This window comes from Xiphophorus maculatus, chromosome 8, assembly GCF_002775205.1.
Source record: "Xiphophorus maculatus strain JP 163 A chromosome 8, X_maculatus-5.0-male, whole genome shotgun sequence".
In the NCBI taxonomy this organism is placed as follows: domain Eukaryota; kingdom Metazoa; phylum Chordata; class Actinopteri; order Cyprinodontiformes; family Poeciliidae; genus Xiphophorus; species Xiphophorus maculatus.
The window spans coordinates 17978776-17999562 of NC_036450.1; the positions used below are offsets into that span (position 1 = coordinate 17978776).

Consider the following 20787-nt stretch of genomic DNA (forward strand, 5'->3'; position numbering starts at 1 on the left):
AGGTTTTAGTCTCACCTGATCAGAGCAGCAGCAGTCCTTCATGTTTTCCCGGTCTCCTGCATGGCTGAGCAATCTTAATTGACATTTGTGGTCATAATATTGCAACATGTGAAGAAGTTTAAAGGGCCTGAATAATTTTCAAAGCTGATATCAGTTTATCTTTGTTTCAAACTTTTTCTAAATGGGCATAAATCTTAAAGCCATATTAGGTTTAATTTTGTCTGAGCATCTGGTTCATCCTGGTTATTTCATAACCATGAGATTTAAAACCATACAAGCTAATTAATATGCCAGAGTTGAGAATAACACACAACTTTGAACTTTGCAAGGAAGAAAATCAAATGCAAACACAAGGAGATGCAAATTCCACACACACCCACAACCGATTTAGTATTAGTATGAGTCACTCTGCTCCTGGATGTACTTAGCGTCATTTATTGTTTTTTCTTAATGAGTATTGGGAAGTCAGAATTTCCTGAGTAAATGGTAATATTATGAATAGACTGCTTTTTGCACATGCAGGGTTAATTTATTGATTTTTGTGTGAACATTCCTGTCCTGAGAAAACATGACGTGTGTATGGGTGAGCCTGTGTCGACTAATGAGTCTGTCTGTTGATGATGATGACGATGAGCTGGTATCTGCCCTTCCTACCCGCCAATGAGCAGAGCACCATCAGACAAAGCTGTCCCATTTTGGTCCTCTGGGCCACACACAGCTGGTGTGGCACAGCAGGATCGCCTCATGCCTCAACAGTGAGGTCATCTGATGTGACTTTTACATTCAGTCCTCTTGATCTCTCTAATCTCTGGCATCACAGGCCTAAACAGCCTGCTGTTGCCATGCCTTTTCCCAAAGAGAAAATCATTTTGATCTGTCCCTCTGTTGCTCCCCGTTCCTGTTGTGGTGAAAAAAAATTCCTATATTTTGTGCAGCTTGTGTGCAGTTTGCCACAGATGCCTACAAGGCATCAATCACACAAGAAACTGCTGAGCTAACCAACCAACATTTGGTTCCCTTAAGGCAAAATGAAGGGCCTGCTGATGAAAGTGCTGAGATGCTCCTCCAGAGGCAAGAAGAGGAGGTGCAGCGGCTGCAGACACAACTGGCCAATCGGCTGTCCAGGTCCAACTTCTACTCTGCAGACGAGCCCCTGCTCCAACCTCAGGCTTCAGCACTTGACCTTCAGGACCCTCTTTACAATCCTTTATCGCTCCGCAAAAACAAGGTTTGTATACATTGTGAGTCAGTGCTTAAAGATGTGCACCAAAAGAGATAACTGTAATCCATCATAAAGACAGCTTTTAAGATACTAATCCAGAAAGCCCTAAAAGCTATTATTTCTACTCCTCCCTTTCAGCTTAAACCCCCCTACATGCAAGCAGCTTGAGGCTTGTTTATAATGCAGTTTTTGATGATTCGTGTACAAATTTAAATTGCATAAGCTCACTTGCCACAAACTTGTTGATTCCATGCTTATTTGATGTTTTGCAAAAGCTGCTGACTGCAGTGTTTAATTTATTCCAGCCTTTGTAGGGTTAATTGTAAAATACATGGGATATGTGGGAACTTAAGAGTTTACTCAGACTTATTCCATCAATTATTGCAAATTTAGTAAAAATGTTTGTTGGTAAATGTAAAAACAAATTTGCTGATGTTGGGAACACATCCATGTGTGAGACATTCTTCCTCACATGTTTGTGGTGATTTTAATTAATGTGATTTAGGATGTTGGGGTTACCAGTTGGAAACTTGAATTTGTGCACAGCCACGAAAAGCTGCAAAATATACACTGAGTGAATACAGCTTTCTGTGTTTGCTTTTTCTCTGTGCATTACCGACAGAACTATCATGGACCCGAGTTTGTGAAGATGGCCAGCGAGCCACCAGTAACCTTATCTGTGCCTTCATCAATCATGGTGAGATTTTAACTCTGCTCTTTTTTCAAATAAGAATTTAACTATCCGTTTTGTAACTATTGCTGTTTCATCCCTAGCAACCGAAACGAAACAAGGTGGAAGAAGCACAAAGGAAGGTGGGTGTTGTGCTCCTGAATGGGCAAAAACTGGAGCTGGGCTGTGACCTTAAGGCAGTTTGCAAAGACGTTTTTGATATGGTGGTGGCTCACATTGGCCTTGTGGAGCACCATCTCTTTGGTCTTGCATACCTCAAAGGTAATTTGGAGATTTTGGGATTTATGCATTTGTAGTTGTATATCTCTTGTCATTTCAATCACAGTCACCTGTCTTGCCTATGTGTTTTTTTTTTTTTATCTATCTCGACACTAAATTCATCCTTTTGTTAATATAAATGTATGGTGCTTTGGAGAAGTATTCATACCCCTTAGACATTTCCATATTTTGTTACATAAACTGAAAGATGAGTTTATTATACTGGATTTTTAAGTGATCAACACAAACCAATCATCTGTCCACAAAGGAAATGAAAGGATTGTCAGCATTTTTACTCATAAAAATCATAAAATTGTTGTCTGTCATTGTATTTTGCCCCCTTTTCTTTACACCTAATCAGATTATTGACACAGACACTACTTTCTTTTCAGTCTGATTTATTTTCCATTTTCAATCTGTCACCTACTCTAATCCATTTTGTCTTTTTAAAAAAAATCCCACACAGAAACCGAGTTTTTCTTTGTTGAACCTGATGCCAAGCTCACCAAAGTAGCTCCTGATGGATGGAAGGAGCATCCCAAGAAAAGAAGAACCGACGTGCCTTTTAACCTTTTCTTGCGGATCAAATTCTTCCATGATGATGTCAACCTCATACAGTAAGCATATATTTTTACTCTGAGTGAATAACTCTGCTGCTTAATATATGCTTCCCTGGGACAGCACAATTAACATATAAAATATAAAGATCTATTTGACACTTCTTTTTTTATCTATGTGGAAAACAGGCATGCTATGACCAAACATCAGCACTACCTACAACTGAGGAAGGATATCTTGGAGGAAAGGATGCGCTGCAACACAGAAAATGCCTTGCTTCTGGCTTCCCTGGCATTGCAGGCTGAATTTGGTGACTACCAACCTGAGGTAACCAAGATCATCTTTAAACAGTTGAAATGTAAATGTAAACCGAGTTGGAAATGTATAGATATTTTTACCCACTTATCCTACCTCACAAATTCACAGAGCTTCATGTCTTTATCTATATGCATGTGGCTGGTAATATCAGTATTGAACACATCACCGATTTTCTAAGTAAATGTATTTTAAAAGGAGCCATTCACATGATATTATAACCAGGTGTTAATGTCTGTGCTGCAGCTTCATGGGAAGACATATTTCAGACTGGAGCACTACCTGCCAGTGTCCATCTTGGATAAGGTGGACCAGACAACTCTTCGGGAAGAACTGCCTAAACTTCACAGTAACTACTATGGTGCATCAGAATCAGAGGCAGAGTTTGAGTTTCTCAAGGTTAGGTTCATTTTATATGAATATATAAAGTGCTCTAATACATTGAATTAGAAACTTACTGCTATTTGGATTCTATAATGTATAAAAAATTAATAAACACAATAATAAGTCAGATAATGACTGTATTTCTTAGTAAATATTTGATAATATTTCTTAAATATTTATGATATAAATATTTACTAAGAAATACTAAGTACATACATAATAAATGGAGTTTGGTCTATATAGAAGATCCAAATTGCTAATTCTTCTCAATATTTGACCCTTTTGTGGATTTTTTTATTTGTCTCAATGTAGACTTACTTACTGATTTTTTTTTTTTTTTTTTTGTGTTGTGTTTTAATTTTGGGGTATTTAACATTTAAGAACTCGTGTTTGTCTTAAAGGCGAGCCAGAGGCTGGCTGAGTATGGAGTCCATTTCCATCGAGTCCTTCCAGAGAAGAGGTCTCAGTCAGGCGTCATGTTGGGGATCTACTCCAAAGGCGTGCTCATTTTTGAAGTTCTTAATGGAAATCGTACCCCAGCGCTGAGGTTCCCCTGGAGGGAGACCAAGAAGATTTCCTTTGCAGTACGCACTTGTCTCCTATTTTGAGTCTCTATAAATAATATCAGTTTGTCTGGAAAGATTAGATTAATTGTTTGTCTATTGTTTATTTTTTTCCTTCCTTAAGAAAAAGAAAATTTGCCTTCAGAACACATCGGATGAGGTCAAACACCTTTTCCAGACTGACAGCAACAGGACATGTCAGTATCTGCTGCAGCTGTGTTCGGATCAGCACAAGTTCCAACTGCAGTCGAAGGCACGACAAAACAACCAGGAGCTGCAGGATCTTGGTATGTCTGAAGCAGAGAGTCACAAATATCTAAACATCTATCTAGATGGAGTTTTCTAACCAATTTGGCTAGCTTATGAACCTGTTAACTTGTATTTGTACAGCAGGAGTACAGCTATTTTTTTAACACAATTTTAAAACTCTGTATTACTGCAGCTTCAGTGATCTGGGGAGAGAGGTCTCTGTCGAAAGCAATGAGAACATTATTTAAAAAGTTCTGAAATAACCTCTTAGTTAGCAATAATCTCAGATGTTACATATTGAAATTAGTTTTGAACAATAATCAATATTTGTGTGTAGCATATTGAATAAAACAGGCTGAGAAAGAAAAATGAGCTCCAGTGAGGAAAATAAAATGCAGAAATCTTTAGTAATAACTGTCAAAACTATGAGCAATAATTGTGCTACAACAGTTGTGCCTTTATAGCACACTAACTCCACGGAAGCATTCACAGAATAAAAGCTGCAAGAGCTGTCGTAAAGGAGCACTTCCAAACACAAAATTCTGGGAGTATGCTTTTTTTTTTTAAATTTATTTAATTTTTAATAAACAAAATGTAAAACATGTCCAGTAACATTGCCAGTTTAAATCTCTAGAAAGTGACTTAATCTTTTACTCTCCTCTCTCCATACCTGAATTAAATCATCATTCATCAGCCATTGATATTCTTCATGTTCTACTGGGTTTAAATGTTACATTTGCAAACAAAAACACCATTTAATCCTGCCGTATATTTAAGGGTTGTCAGGACATATCATCTGCAGAGGAGATTTAATTTAGAAGTAACTGAAATAAAAGGCTGAGAATATTCAACCAGGTAGACACATTTAACACCATCCTTCACATCGAAAAGTACAAACTTCCAACTGGTGTTTTTCAAGAGCAAATTTCTACCCGAGCAATCCAATTTGGTTCCGAATCCTCCAGCAGAAACAAGTAGAAAATATTTTGCATTTCATCTTCTTGTTCATCAGAGAACTGCCCCTTGAGCAGCATGCAGTACTCCGTAGACTCTCAGGGTGGAGACGCATCAGCCCGGATAGCACGTCCCGTCAGCCTGGCCCAGAGCTTATCCACGCGCTCCAACCCAGAACACCTGAAGAGGATCTCGTACTCGGAGGTGGCTCTCAACAAGACACCGGCCGGCTCAGTATTAGTCCACGACGAGCTCCACCTTCCAGGTTACAACCCGCTAGCCTCAACCGCCTTTACCAATCCACGATTGATGAGTCGGTCCCACCACAACCTGGCACAGATGTCAGAGTCGGAGCAGAACCCAGTGTTGGATTTGCTCCGTTCATCAAATGCTAGATTGACCCAGCCCCAGTTAAACCAGGCAACTTCCAACTTCCAGCAACGTCAGCGGGCAAGCTCAGACACTGATTCAATTTCTCATCTTCAGGACAAGTAAGTAAATAAAATGTAAATGTTAAAAGCTACATGCTTTTTCTCAACACTGAACACAAAAGTGCATATTCTGAGGAGAACCAAGCAAATTTTGCATTTTTACGGCTTTATTTTATGAAACATTTTTCCAAGTTACTTACTTAGATGGGTCCCGAGTAGGGATGGGCAATAAATTAATTTTATTGATTTATCAAATTTTCTGTTTATGATTGTTTTTTGTTGTTTTTTTGTTTTTGGTTTGTTTGTTTTTTATACCAATGCACTCTAGGTTTTTGTAGTTCATAGTGATATCAACCTGCCCTATCATCTTGTTTCACAAGCATATTTTGTAGTTTGTATTTACTTCAACTTTAAATTCAGGTCAACTTCCACAAGAAATAATTGAAATAAAAGTTAAGCTAAGTTTCTGTCATTTGACATTTATTTAAAAAAAAAAAAAAAGTGAGAGGAAAAAATTATTAGAATCTGATTTGTAATGAAAAAATTCATTCCTCCCAGGCCTAGTCCAGTGTGTGCTTGTGGGTTGTTTCTGTAAACCCCTTTGTGCTGACTTTAGTATACAGTAAGATTATTAAGTGAGGATTTGTTTCAGGAATCTAACCTATGCTTTGACTTTAGAGATACAACGGACAGATCTCTGCCTAATTGACTCTCTGGGGGGAATCTCTGTGTGTGGGGGTACACAATCCCCTGTGTCCGTGGGAGACTGTACCTGGCTCTGTGTTTGCTGGTTTATTTAGCCCAGCTAAATCAATTTCACGTTGCCAGGAACTTCTAATGCATTGCGATTGCTTCCAACATTTTTGAAAAAACAGCTGGAATCTGAGAAACAGTTGAATAAAGCACATCACTTTATATTGCGTTTGGTGTCAGTTTAGTTTTGCCTCCCTTGTTCATCCCACCAGTACTGAGCACAATCAAGATGATTAACACTTGAAGGTGGAACAACATTCCCTCCCACCACATTTTGTCTCCCCTGGCTTCAAACAGATCTCTGCAGTTATGAAATCTTCATAGAAACACTTAGCAGAGTTTTATCTCTTCAAATAGAGATTAATATTATTACATCTGGAGAATGTTTTTCATCCCTCTATTACTTCATGTTTGAACTATTTCAATTCCCTATATGCTGGTCTGTACCAGTCTTCCCTCCACCAATTACAAACTTTCCAGAATGCAGCGCTCTCATCTTCTAAAGGCAACTTTACATCCAGTGCCTCCCAGTCCATTTTAGAATCAATTATAAACTTTTATTGTTGGCTTATAAAGTTTGAAATGGTCTTGTTCCACCATATTTATGTGGCCTACTAAGCATTTACACTGCAGTCAAACAACCAGTTCCTTTTGCATGCTTCAAGGTCTAAAGTGAAATACAAAAAGCCCTGAAGCTTCTGTGGAGGCTGAAACAAAACTGTTGAACAGTCTGGGACCTTGTTAGAGCAGATGATGTTCCTTCATTTCTGTTTATTTATTCTAAGTTTGTTTTGGATTTTTTTCCAAATGATTTGTAAAGCACTTTGGTTATCATTTTTTTAATGTGCTGTATAGATAAACTGGCATCCTTCTCTCTTTCTCAGGCCATTGGGTTCAGTTCTCCAGAACAGTCCATCATGGCACCTCAGTCAGTCCAAAAAGGAGTCAGACTCATCTTCCATTGAGGACAATGGCCAAGCATATGTAGTTGGTAAGATTCATTTTTTAGATTATTACAAAAAAAATAGAATATATATGAAGAGGTTTTCCGCAAAAAAAAATTCTTGCTCAGACTGTAGACTGGATCTTTGTCTTACTCCAGCATTTACATGGCTTAAGTACATTTTTCCACATTATATTGAGGTAAAACCTACTTAACAATTGTTTCTTCAGTATCAGAAGAAACAATTCTCTAGATATCAGTTTTTCTTTTTTGAGTATCCAATTAGAAGAGTGAGCAAAGCTACATAAAAATCCTTTATTCCAGCTCTTATGGAGTCCCTCAATTCAATAACAAACTTAAATTAACTAAAAATAATCCCCAAAAAATTACAGAGATATATTTATGGTAAATATTTCCTCAATACAAATGTGTTTTATAGTTTATTTAGAAAAGCAAGAAAAGTATTGAAATATTTTCCTAGTGCACTGCAGGACTATTTTAAAAGCAAGCATAGCCTGTTCATCAACAGAACAACAAATCTCCTGTACAATAAGTAAAAAGTGAATCACTAATGGCTGATCTCTTGTTCACAGGTGTCAGTATGCACAGTTCCTCTGGAGCTCCTTCAACTCCAGCTTCTGCTAATGGTATGCATGATGTATTAAAAAGGATTTAGGAATCTGCACTAAAACATGACCATTTTCTTCTTCTGTCAGTTGACCGCACATGACAGTACAATCTGGATACAAGCCAAAATTAGAAGTCTGTAAATCTGACTTACATAATCTAGAATTGAGCCTTTGTTCTTATTCTGCTGCTGGCCTGTGAATCTGAACTTTGGCTACAGTCTCGCTATTTAATAGCTTCATGTACGTCTCTCATTTCTTCTTTATTCTCGCTGTTTTGCTGAAGTCTGAGTCCGTCATCACCACTCTGTTTTCATCTAGAGTGGATTAATGGTTACTGTGCGTTTTTTCTTTTATGTAGTCAGGGTAGCCTACAGTTGATCCAGCTAATATTAAGAAATGCCTAATTCAGAGAAGGGGAAGTGTCTCCCGACAATAATGTATTTAACTAAAAATGCTACTTTTTATTTTTTTTATTGTACAGATTCTTTGAAGAAAAAGCTGAATGAGCTGCCAACTCTAGAGAGAGAGATCACAACTGTAAACTTAAAGAAAGATGCGAAATATGGGCTGGGTAGGAATCCATATTCATATTTATTTGTGATGTTTACTTCACGAAAGAGAGAGTTTCTCAGCATACAAATGCACTGCAGTTTTATCCCAAACATAGATTTTAACTAATGGGCTGAAATAGTTTAAACTCAGTTGGATTGAATGGATTTTTGTAGGGAACATACATTTTTTAAGCCTCGTTACAAATGCTTAGGTCTGGACTTTGCTCATTCTTTTACCTGTGTTAGAACATGGCTTGTGGTAAACTTTGTTGAAATTTGCCTAATGTGAAAAAAGTTTAGGGAATATTATTACTTTTGTGAGTTTATATCTGTGCTTGTGTGTGTTGTAGGATTTCAGGTTGTTGGAGGGGAGAACTCTGGCCGTACAAACCTCGGTACTATCATTAGCTCCATCACTCCTGGAGGTCCTGCTGATCTAAATGGACTTCTAAAACCTGGTAGGAGACTAATTCATAGTGACTTCATTTTTATACCCTGCTGTAAATTACTCCTTTGCTATATTACTTTGTTGTTAACAGTGACTAATTGTTTTAGGTGACCGGCTGATATCTGTGAATGATATAAACCTGGATGGATATCCTCATGATGAAACTGTTAACATCCTTCAGAGCGCTCCTGATGATGTCACTCTGGTAGTGTCACAACCAAAAGAGAGGCTCTATCAGGATAAACGTAAGGACATAAATCTGTTAAGTTACAAGTAAAATGTCTGATTATTTACATTCCTCTTAGGCTTACATCACTTCCCTTTTCCCTTCTTTTGTCAGATTCTTCTCCATTTGTTCCCCAACCACCCAAATCATATTTTAATTCACCTAAACCTGCTCAGAGACCAGAGCGAGAGGTTGACCCGTCATCAGAGGAACATCATGGCACGGTCAGCCCCGTTCTTCCTCTCCAGGGCGCCGGCATTCCCACTTCTGCCTTCTCGCCGGCACGTCAGCTCAGCAGCCTCGGCTCTCAGGATTCTAGGACGAGCAGCTCGGCTAAAGTCAACCAGCCGCCTCGCGATAGAGTTCAGCAGGCCTTGGAAAGAGTAAAAGCTGCTGCCTCCTCTGAAACCGCTACCGAATCTCGAGGACCGGAGCCAAAGGTTGAATTGAATCAGTCGCCTCCAGCTCTGCCTCCGAAAACTAGAAGAGTCAAACTTTCAGTAGTTCCTCCAGTTTCTGAGCAGTCCGACAGGGGGGATACAGACATGGATGAAGAAACTTATTCCAGTAGTCAAGAAAAAGTGAAGGCCAAAAAGGTGCGGTCCTTGTTGTTATGAATTTAGTGCTTTAAATAATGTTTGCCCTCCATTTCCCAACATAATAGTTTTGAGAGACCATAAATCATCTTTTAGTTTTGTTGGAGCAAATCCTTCACCCATGAACACAAGCATCACAAATTAGCTACCCGATGCTTGACACCACTAACTGCCTGTGGTTAACCTTTGACCTACTGTTATGGGTGTTAGTGGAAAGCACGTTTTTGTTTTTTTGCCTGTATAGTGCATGATATGCATCTGACTTCAAATTTATCTTCTTCACTTGGCCTTGATCACCCTTTTCTCACTGCATGTTCAATTCACCTTGATGCCATGTTCTCTGTTTGCAGGAAAACATCATGGAAAATTTAAATGATAATGCCCCAGGGGTCAATAGTCTCCGTCCAGGAGATCTATTTGACGTTGAGCTGTCCAAAATAGACAGCAGCCTGGGCATAAATGTCACGGTACTGTTCGACAAGGTTTTCACCCTCTCTTTGTTTTGGCTCCTTTCTGGCTCATCCTCCTCACTGTCGCTCTTCTGTGTTTGGTTTGTTTTTGGTTGGTTTTCTTAATGCTTTCTTTTGGAATAGCTTTTGGTGATATAACTAATTTTGCATGTGTTTTGTTTTTTATCTATTCATTTTTAAAAAATGCTAATAAAGTCCTGGTATCTTTTGCACTTTGGCAATAATGACCAACAACTGCATACAAAGAGCTGCTTTGTGGGATTTTCTATGGCTGGCTTCAGTTTATGATTGATTTTTTTCTGGAGCCCCATTAATCAAACTTTTCTCTCAGGGAATTCAGAAATTGATTTGCTGGGATTTCTACTTAGAGAGAGCAACATTCAATTTACCAGTTACTAGATTATGTATTTTCCCATAAGCTGTCAGCTTTGCAATATGGTTAGTGATAATTAATTGTCTTAACATTTCTTACTTGCAGTGTTTATTTAGAATCTGATCATACACATTTTGAGCTCATACTATATTCATCAAAAGGACAAATTGTTACCTGAGTGTTGTTGATCATTTGTGCTTTACATGTCTAATGTACGTATATTTGTCAATAACATCATGTTGAAGAATGTGGTATCATTTTCAGATACATTTTTGCTGAATGATAAATGCTTCAACTGTTATCTTAGAAAATCAAGACTTATTACTCAGTACCCCAGTAGTTAGTAGCCCCCTGCTAAAGCCCTAGAATTTTAGACCCTTTTACTGCAGTGCTCTGCCACTTTCTAGCTTTGGAGATTTCTTATACAAAGTTGCAAGTCTGGCTTTCAGATTTCTTCTGTTTTTGCTTTAGATCCTCAAATTAATTCAAATGTTAGACAGAGATCATCTGAGTAAATTAACAATGCAGTTGTTAAACTATGGTTTAATTTATTAAAGGTGGAAAATTGTCCTTACTGTATGTGAAATGTTATTATCTCCCAAACCTAAAAACCGGCTGTGCCTCACTGACAGCAACAACTTACCATTTTAAGTCCACACTTTGTGTAGGCCCCTCCAGAACCTTTTAGTTTTTCAGCCATGTAAAAGTAGTTTTAACTTCCCAGACTATCACATTACCACAACCATGTTTGACAGTCAGTGTAATGTAATTTCTCCAAAACGTTGTTAGTTTTATGCCAGATGTTGCAGGATGCACACTTTCCAAAAGTCCCTGTTTTGTCTTGTTACTGCAAGGATTATTTTAGTTAGAGCTTTGCAGATCATGTTTTTCTGCAAATGTACAGCTGGGCCTTTTGTTGTTGTTGCTCAGCTGTGGTCTTAGACTTGAATTTATCTAATGGGTGTCTTTTTTTTCTTATTGTGAACTATGGACAGGAATGCTAACTGAGCAAAGTGAGGCCTGGAGTGCTTTAGATATTGTTCTGGCTTCTTTTGTGGCCTCCTGGTTGAATTGTTGTGAGAGGTCATACACTCCTAGGATTAATTCACAAGTCTGTATTTCTTCCATGTCTACATATAACTCTTATTGGAGTTCATCATAGTTGTAAAATCCAAGAAATTACTTTTTAACCCAGACTTGCAAATGACACTGGGTTTATGTAAGATGATTTGTTGTTACTTGAGTTTTCTTAGCTCACATTGTCAGATGGGTTATAGCTAAGTGATTTGTTTTTTATTCAACCAGTTTGCTGGGTGTTGATTCATAATTTCGTAACTTATTCACAATGGCTTGTTTTTTTTCGACAGCTGTTTTCACTGAAATAATTCAAAAACTGTATTTTATTTTTACTCACATTATCTTTGTCTGACATAAAAATCTGCTTGCTGTAAAACCTTTAATGTGGCAGAAAATACATGAAAAGTATCTTTCACTGTTTAGACAAGGACTTATTTAGTTTGCATTTGATGATATTATCTTGGTCTAATATTAAATTAGCTTGATCTGAAACCTTAATGTGACAAACAAAGCAACAGCACAAGAAATTTTGAAGGAGTTAAATACTTTTTCCCAGTGCTGTGCCTCCCTTGCCATCCTCCTGACTGTTCATGACAGCTAAATAAACTCTGGTCCTCATCCAGCCTTTTTTTGGTCACAGTTCCAGTTGTTTTAAACTTATTAGTTATTGTTTTGACTGTACAGGCAAATCTAGGCAATTAGCTATTTATCTTCCTACAAATGAACTGATTTAGATCCACAAACATTTGCTTCACTTTAATAACATTCTCACCCATTTTTAGGAGTGCCAAGTGGACTGTCGATGTCAGCTTTACAGCTCAGAGAAAAAGAAAGCCACAGATCACAAATTTATAGTGCTAATTCAGACTAAAGACACTATGATGCCATGATTTTGTTTAAAAAAAAATTATTTATTTGTGATTTAAAAAAAAAAAAAATTATGAAGAGGGGAAAAAACAATTTAAGAAATTATGACATCTTTACCAGAGGTGTTAATAGTTGCTGAGAGCACTGGAAAAGATCCAACACTTGTTTAAGATAATTAAAAAAACTCAATGTCTAGACATTTTATTTGATGGAGCAATTTTCAGTTAGAACTTTAAGGTAGAATAGAAAAATAAAAAATCTAACATCAGCCATTAACCCAAATAGAAACATCTTAAAAGTAGCAACTTCCTTTGGCTGAAGAGTTTTTTATTTCTTAGGGTGGAGCTAACACAACAGTGCGACATGGAGGCATCTATGTCAAAGCCCTTATACCTAAAGGAGCTGCAGAGCTCGATGGGAGGATACAGAAAGGTGAGCAGTTAAAAACCGATGCTACAAACATTAAAGTGGAGATAAATTAACTAATTATGGGTGTGTCATTGGCTCAGGTGATCGAGTATTAGCAGTCAATGGAAAGAGTCTAGAGGGAGCTACTCATCACCAGGCTGTCGATGTCCTCAGAGACACAGGCCAGGTTGGGGCTGGCGCTTACATGGATAACAAGCTGTTCAGCAGTCACCCAGATGGCTTTTTACAATATGTAAATCACGTTTTGTGTGTGCAGACGGTTCACTTGCGCCTGGAGAAAGGTCTTTCACCTGTGAACAGCAATCAAGCTCCCCTCACCCCTCAACCCAACACCCGCATTTCTGCCAGTAACCACACTCAAACAAAGGACAAGGAGCAGCCACCAGAGGCCAAAGATAAACCCGAGTACAGCTTCGTCACGCAAGGTAAGACTTAATGAGGAGGATTCTTAGATGGTGTGTAGCTTCACAAGATTTTCCTTGAAAAGCTCATTAGTTTCCACAGACTGAGGTTGTCTTATCTTGAATACCACTGATTATTTGAGCCAGCAATTTTTCAGAAATATTCACAATACAACCCTTTGTTCTCGCTCCCGGCAAAGTAACTTGCCATAGATAATGTGATTTGAAAGGAAATGAGCATGTCTGAACAAGCCATTAGCTGTGCTCTGGTGCCTATTCAGGGCTGAGCGGGCGGTCAGAACAAGCTGAACTTCCTAGAACTGGAGAAGAAGCCGAACACATTTATTCCTGGAATGACTTTGATTAAACATTTAAAAATTACATGTTTGTTTTTTATATTCACCTCGTTTTTAAGTAAATGTACTAGAAATATATTTTTTAATTAAACACTAAACACCACAAATAGTTGCATCAGCAGTTGTGCCTATGCCTCAAGTTGTTTAATAGGTTTTACTGTATGCTTCCCATTGTTATATGGTATGTGATTGGTTTACGTTAAATTACATAAACTAAGACAGCTATAGTATCATAAAATTTCACCATCTCTGCCATGCAGATGTGTTCATACTCTGATGTAGAGCATAGTTCACCTGGTTTTAAATTCTTGCTCAATCTACCATTTGAAAAACATGGCACAATTGCAAAACCTTCCAGGATGTAGCTGTCCACCTTTACTGACTGGACAAAAAGAGCTTTGATCAGAGAAGCAGTCAAGAGGCCCATAGTAGCTTTGATGGAGCTGCAGAGACCACCAGTTCAGGTGGAAGAATCTGTGAAGAGGACAACTATTAGCACTATACAAATGTGGTCTGTGTATTTAAAGAAAAAGTGGCAAAATTGTTGAAAGAAAGCTATAAGTTGGGTCTGCCATTTTCCACAAGCCATGTAGAGGACGCGGTAAATGAAATCAGCCACCTTGAATTCACTTTGATTGAATTTTTGTTTTGCAAAGAATCATCAGAAATATCAGGCCGTAAATATGGAAAAGTTGTAGATGTTCCCCAAATGGACTTGCAGCTGCAATTGCACTGAAATGTGTTTTTCATGAAGTACACTGAGGAGGGATTGAATACAAATGAACACAAAATTTTTTTCAGATTCTTCTATGTAAAAAGGGAAAAAACCCATATGTGAAAAACTTCTAAGGGTGTAAAAATGAAGGATTCAAATCTTCTACCTGTAAGAGTCGGGTTTAGATGTAAACATGAAACCTTGAGGCAGGAATTTCAGGGCATAATTGTGACTAATCAGGCCAACGCTATCTAGTCATACTTTAACCAGAGAACTGAAATGGCTGAGTAGCTTCTGATTTACTTGATAATTAGATTTGTTTCTCTAAGAAGGTTGTGCAGCCAAATGGAAATTTCGGGTAATATCACAAAGTAAGAAGAAAATCTAATAACAAGTAACTTTCATTCTTTATTAACTGAGCCTTAATCCAATCCTCAGCGTGGTTCTCACTGCAGATTAACATCTTCATTCTGACAGATAACATGTTTGAGGTCCGTCTGCTGAAGAACACTTCTGGACTCGGCTTCAGCTTCAGCCGAGAAGAGCATCCCCCTGATGAGCCCAATGGCCCCAGCCTGGTGAGAGTGAAGAAGCTTTTCCCGGGCCAGCCAGCTGCAGAGAGTGGCCGCATCAACGTGGGCGACGTCATCTTGCGAGTCAATCAAACCTCGCTGAAAGGACTCTCACAACATGTTTGTACTTCTCTTTTTTTGTGTAATTGGAATTCAAATTTCTCAGCAGCATTATTTTGGTCATTATGTTTTTTTTATCACATATATTTTTGGGGGCATTTGTTGGCACCTAGGAGGTGATATCAGCCTTACGAGGAACTGGACAGGAAGTGACGCTCCTGCTCTGTAGGCCTGAAAAAGGTGTTCTTCGAGATATGGACGCCTCAGCTTTGGTGAGCTGCTTAAAAAACAACAACAACAAAAAATACATCTTTATATTTACAGTTTGTTAAATAATAGAAATAAAAAATAACATATTTCTTCTTAGACACCCAAACCATCACCCAGGAAGGTGCCTGTAACCATTACAGAACCCAGTCTGAGCTTGAGCAGGACAGCATCTCCTCCTGGGACGACTTCGAAAACCCCCGTGGAAGAGGCTCTGGCGAGGCTGAACTTCAAGAGCCCCGGCCGACACAACAGCTACAGCGACAGCACCGACGGTGATGAGGAGGTGGAGAAAGCTTTCACCTCCAGCGCCTTTGAACACAGCTTGCAAAACTGGGACATGAGTGTCTATCAAACGCCCGGTGGCAACTCAGAACTGGGACGCTTTGACAGCTCTGGTCAGCTGGATGGCACCTTCCACTCAGCTTTTTATTCTCCGATCCTCTCAAAGACAAGATTGGACCTCAGCAACAGGTACCTGATCTGTTATGTTAACCCTTGCAATTGTAGACATTTAGCTTAGGTCCGAGTTTTCTACATGGCCCTCAACATTATGAAAAACGGCATATTTCGTCACAGGTGATAAATAAAACTGAGAAACTTTTCAGTACCTTTCTGTTATCTGCTGAAAGTCTTGCTTCTCTCACCCTTAACATTCTGTAGCTTCCCTTGTCTCCATGCTTCCTTTGATTTTATTTTAGACACTTCACTGACTTATAATTTCTAACTTATTTTTGTTTGATGAGAGTTGATGTATCTGCACCTGTCATCACGTGTTGTGCATTCTCCGAGCAGGAAGTTATTTAAGACCTGATTTCAGTCACTAGCCAGTTTCTTGATGCATCTTTGGTTGTTCTTTTTTAAAATATTTCCTTAAATCTTTTCAAATGTTTTGAAAGGAGTTCTTCATCACCTGTGGAAGCTGATATGGAGTCATCTCCTCTGCCTGTGATATCCTCTGCCTCTGCCCCCAGTCCTGATCCCCTGCCCCCTCCAATGTCACTACCCTTAAAATTTAAAGTCCCCAGCAATGGACAGGATGTAGAAGAAGTGATTCCGGTAAGGACTTGAGAAAAGAGGAACAGTGTAATTTAAAATAAGGATCTAGATCTGTCCATACATGTTCATTCCTATAACATTTTTTTTCTTTTTTGTTTAGGAAGCAGAGCTGATGATTTCTTTGTTGAAGTCAGAAAAGGGTAGCCTTGGTTTCACCCTCACCAAAGGCAACGATCAAGGGTGTTACATCCATGACATTGTCCAGGATCCGGCCAAAGCAGATGGAAGGCTTAGGCCTGGGGACCGAATGATCAAAGTATGAATTCACAGCAATGTCTTCATTTTTTTTGTCTGTTCATTTGAATAATAAAAAAAATACTTTAAATTTAATTTCTAATTAGTTCAGATTGAGAGTCGCATCTTTTTTTTTAAATTATTTTGATCATTGCTGTATCAGTATTGGATAGGTATTTAAATTAATTTTGAACTATTCCTTTTTGTGGATGCATTATTTTCTTCCAACAGGTTAACAACACAGATGTGAGTTCAATGAACCACACTGAGGTGGTCAGTCTAGTCCGTGCTGCTCCTCCTCTTGTTGATTTGGTGGTTGGAAGGATTCTGGAAGCTCCCAAATTCCCAGTAGAAGCCCATCTGCTCCCTGATATTTGCTTCAGGAGCAGCCAAGAGCCACTGGGTAAGAAACGTCTTTTAGACGTTAAAATATGTTCAATTTGTTGGTCGACTCTTTTGTATTATGAATTATTTCCTCTGTCTAAATTAACTCTTATCTCTTTTTTTTGTTTGTTTCTTAGGATTGGTCCTAGATGGGGGAAGGGACAGCATTTATGGGGTCTTATTTGTAAAAGATGTCATACCAGGTTCACCAGCCTCAAAAGAGGGAAGCTTGAAACCACTTGACCTTATCCACTACATTAATGGGGCTCCAACCCAGGACCTAACTCTGAGTGAGAGCACCAGACTCCTGGAGCTCTCCCTGAACGACCTTTGTCTGAAGGCTACACGGTATTATGCACTCAACATTTAATCTGTCTAATGTCTAGCTTGTGCTGTTTTATCTTGGTAACTTATATAATGTCTACAAAATAAATTCAGAAACTAATTTTTTTTACTTGTTCTGTTCTTTGTCTCTCAGAGATGGAATGCCTGTATCTCCTGAACATAAACATGTCACTTTTCTGGACAACATTGGCTCCAAGCTGTCATCCAGCATGAATGGTTTGTTTTGCATGTTGAAGACTTTTCGGGGGGGGGGGCTTCATTTCATCTTGCCTTTTTTTTAATGTAACAATAGCATTTTTTTGTTGCTTTAAGGGTTTCTTAAAAGGAACGGTTCCAGAGATGCAGAGGATCTCACCGGACTTTGTCCTGCAGAGGTGAGTCAGGAAACTCATTTTAAGTTTTTGTGGTAAAACTTTAACTTTTGTTATTTATTTGTAAGTAAGGCCACACATTGTCCTTCAAAGGTTTTCAGGCTCCTTGAACTTTCACTTCTTTATCTTGGCCTATTTAAATAAAATCCAATAAAATATATTACAGTTTGTGGTTTTTATCTGACAAAATATGACAAAATTCCAAGGAGTAGAAGTGTTTTTGAAAAACACTTTAAACATGTTTCAGCGTTTCTGACAAATAGAGTCACAGAGAGTTTTTGTTAAAGGGAACCCCATATTTTTCTTATTGTGATTGTAGGAGGAGATTATAACGTTGGATCTAGAGAAGCCACCGTCTGGAGGTCTTGGTCTCTCTCTAATTGGAGGGGAGAGGGGAATCTTTGTGAAGTCCATCACTCCAGGTGGTGTCGCAGAGTCCTCAGGACAGCTGCAGGTTGGAGACAGGCTGCTTAAAGTGAGTGCTGTTAGACTTTTGTTGTTTCCTATATAGTCTCTGCTTGTTTTAATAGATTCTTTTTTTAAATGTATTTCATACAGAAGCCTCAAACACAATATTCAGCCTTTTTGAGGGTTTTAATATGACCGACTGGCTTTCATCTTCTAGGTAAATGATGACCTAATGACTAATATCTCCCACACCAAAGCTGTCACTACCATTCGAAAAGCTAGAGGTCTGGTACATCTGATTGTTTCAAGACCACCTGACCAGAACCCAAACACATACCTGGCCTATCTACCTATAAACTCTGACAAGTGCAATGGTAACACAGGTACAATCCAGGGCTTCAGTGCTGCTCTTCAGGTTTTTATCAACAGCTGCTAAACTTGAATTACAATTTTATTTTTTATTTTTTTAGATCTGAGTGAGGACAGTGGAGTGACCACTAAGCTTCGGATGTTGGTTGAACAGAAATCCACCAACATACTTGCCATACCACCAATAGGTACTGTAGATAAAACAATAGAGCGAATGAACTCAGAGTGTAAAAAAACTTGAAATTGCCCTCTTAGTGTTTCTAATCTACCTTGGCAGACTACGACGATGGTCCTCTGGAGGAGAAAAAAGACACAGAGCTTTCAGAGGACACAGACTGTGATGGATCCTCTTTACCTGAAGACTCTCCTGTGGTACAAATTCAACATCACGCTTAATAAAAGTCAGCCATTAAAATGTTTCTTTATTATTAAATTGTTCATTTCTAATCCAAACAGAGTTCTCGGAAAGCAATGTGGCAAGAAGAGAGTGTTGACGACCCAAGGAATGAAAAGTATGGATTTGGATATAAACTTTAGCAAAATGAAGGTTGTATTATCATGTTTTCTGAAATGCGTGCACCATTTCTGCTCAAAACAGCAGCTACCTGCAGATGAGTGCAGTGCAGCCAGAAGATGAGGACTTCACATGGGGAAGTGATGAGCTCCCCATAGAAAAGATCAGCTCCCAGTCAACAGATGGTATGGTTTCATTTTTTTAATAAATGAAACTTAGGATCTGATTGGTTTCAGGAAGGAGATATGAATGATTTAGTTCTGGATTTATCTGTTTATTTCGCGCAGACAAGTCAATCATCACTAAGGACGAGTTGACCACTTTACCCCTTGTCAGAGTGGTTCCTGGTGGCCAGTACACAGGAACTAATCTCCACTCTAAAGTCCGTGTGATAAAGGGGCTCCTGGACCAAAAAATCCCACTTCAAGAATTTGAAGTAAGTTTGGATGTAAATGCCTGTAGTTGCTGGTACAGGACCTGTTTCTAGGGAATATATTGGGTTCATCTACAGGCCAGAAGAATGTGAGATTTCATTCTAGTTTTTGTTTTTGTTTTTGTTGTTTTTTTTTTTCTGGCTGGAACACGTTTGGACAAATATTTGCATTCCCAGACCTTACTGATGTTGACGTCGTTAGTACTGATAAACCTTGCGGCAACATGGTCAGTTATTCTTCTAGTACTTTAGCTTCCTCCACCAGACCAGAAATATGTTTCTGTTTATGAAGATCGAACTGCAAATATATTTTTGTCTACTCTAATTTGGAATCCTCTCATTTCTCAATTATCACACCTTGCAAGTTTGGAGATGTTCACCCAGAGTTTTAGTAAAGCATAACAAATGATTTTTGATAAAAAATTGAAAACATTAGTTTTTATCTTTCTATCTGTTAGAATCTTCAGAATCTACAGCCACTCGATGACTGCTTAGTTGGTCAGACCAAGGAGAACAAGAAGAAGAACCGCTACAAGAACATTATTCCATGTAAGAAAAGCATCACAGCTTTTTTCACTTATGGTTTTTCAATTAAAACTAATAATACTAAGCTCATATCTCCTAGTCGACACAACTCGTGTGGTTATTGGCAAAGATGGTGGATACATTAACGCCAACTTCATCAACATGCAAGTGAAGAATGAGCACTTCAAGTACGTCGCCTGTCAGGGACCTTTGCCCACCACACTGGGCGACTTTTGGCAGATGGTGTGGGAGCAGAATTCCAACGTGATAGCCATGATGACTCAGGAGATCGAGGGCGGCAAAGTGAAATGTCAGCGGTACTGGCCGGACACGCCGAGGACGGCGGAGATGGTGGACGACAGGTTGCAGATAACACTCATCAAAGACCAGCACCTAGACCACTTTGTCATTCGCCTCATTGAGGTCAAAGATGTCCAGGTGAGCACGATTTTATGCTGATTTATGTCTCTGGTAGATTAAATGAGATCTTTAACATCCATGTTTTTCTCTTTTAAGACTAATGAAACAAAGCTTGTAACTCATCTGAACTACACCGGATGGCCTGACCACGGAACGCCCTCTCAACCCGAGCATCTGCTCACATTTATTTCGTACATGAGACACATTCATCGATCAGGACCCATCATCACACACTGTAGTGCAGGCATCGGTCGCTCAGGGGCCCTCATCTGCATAGATGTGGTTCTGGGCCTCATCAGTAAAGATGCAGATGTAAGTGTGCAAAGTTTTGTTTATGGGGCAGGTTTGTTTCATTGGTATAATCTAA

The 20787-nt window shown here is 38.8% G+C and overlaps 1 protein-coding gene across 3 annotated transcripts in view; it reads left to right on the forward strand.

Annotated features, from left to right (window-relative positions):
* The window catches only part of ptpn13 (protein tyrosine phosphatase, non-receptor type 13), a 47090-nt gene that overhangs the window by 25189 nt on the left and 1114 nt on the right, over positions 1–20787 (forward strand). Inside the window, exons 10-47 of one of the 3 annotated variants that reach the window (XM_023338127.1) lie at positions 1024–1228; positions 1845–1919; positions 1997–2174; positions 2638–2788; positions 2918–3056; positions 3291–3443; positions 3830–4012; positions 4116–4278; positions 5253–5685; positions 7263–7369; positions 7915–7968; positions 8432–8521; positions 8852–8959; positions 9057–9194; positions 9290–9771; positions 10122–10238; positions 12897–12990; positions 13068–13153; positions 13244–13412; positions 14937–15151; positions 15265–15363; positions 15459–15832; positions 16258–16417; positions 16518–16673; positions 16883–17054; positions 17173–17383; positions 17514–17596; positions 17693–17754; positions 18071–18226; positions 18377–18542; positions 18630–18716; positions 18806–18900; positions 18985–19040; positions 19127–19227; positions 19330–19478; positions 19934–20024; positions 20101–20438; positions 20517–20732. In XM_023338127.1, coding sequence (XP_023193895.1) covers positions 1024–1228; positions 1845–1919; positions 1997–2174; positions 2638–2788; positions 2918–3056; positions 3291–3443; positions 3830–4012; positions 4116–4278; positions 5253–5685; positions 7263–7369; positions 7915–7968; positions 8432–8521; positions 8852–8959; positions 9057–9194; positions 9290–9771; positions 10122–10238; positions 12897–12990; positions 13068–13153; positions 13244–13412; positions 14937–15151; positions 15265–15363; positions 15459–15832; positions 16258–16417; positions 16518–16673; positions 16883–17054; positions 17173–17383; positions 17514–17596; positions 17693–17754; positions 18071–18226; positions 18377–18542; positions 18630–18716; positions 18806–18900; positions 18985–19040; positions 19127–19227; positions 19330–19478; positions 19934–20024; positions 20101–20438; positions 20517–20732 — 6112 coding nt within the window. The remainder of the gene's footprint in view (positions 1–1023; positions 1229–1844; positions 1920–1996; positions 2175–2637; positions 2789–2917; positions 3057–3290; positions 3444–3829; positions 4013–4115; positions 4279–5252; positions 5686–7262; positions 7370–7914; positions 7969–8431; positions 8522–8851; positions 8960–9056; positions 9195–9289; positions 9772–10121; positions 10239–12896; positions 12991–13067; positions 13154–13243; positions 13413–14936; positions 15152–15264; positions 15364–15458; positions 15833–16257; positions 16418–16517; positions 16674–16882; positions 17055–17172; positions 17384–17513; positions 17597–17692; positions 17755–18070; positions 18227–18376; positions 18543–18629; positions 18717–18805; positions 18901–18984; positions 19041–19126; positions 19228–19329; positions 19479–19933; positions 20025–20100; positions 20439–20516; positions 20733–20787) is intronic. The other 2 variants (XM_023338129.1, XM_023338128.1) reach the window with 2 other exon arrangements.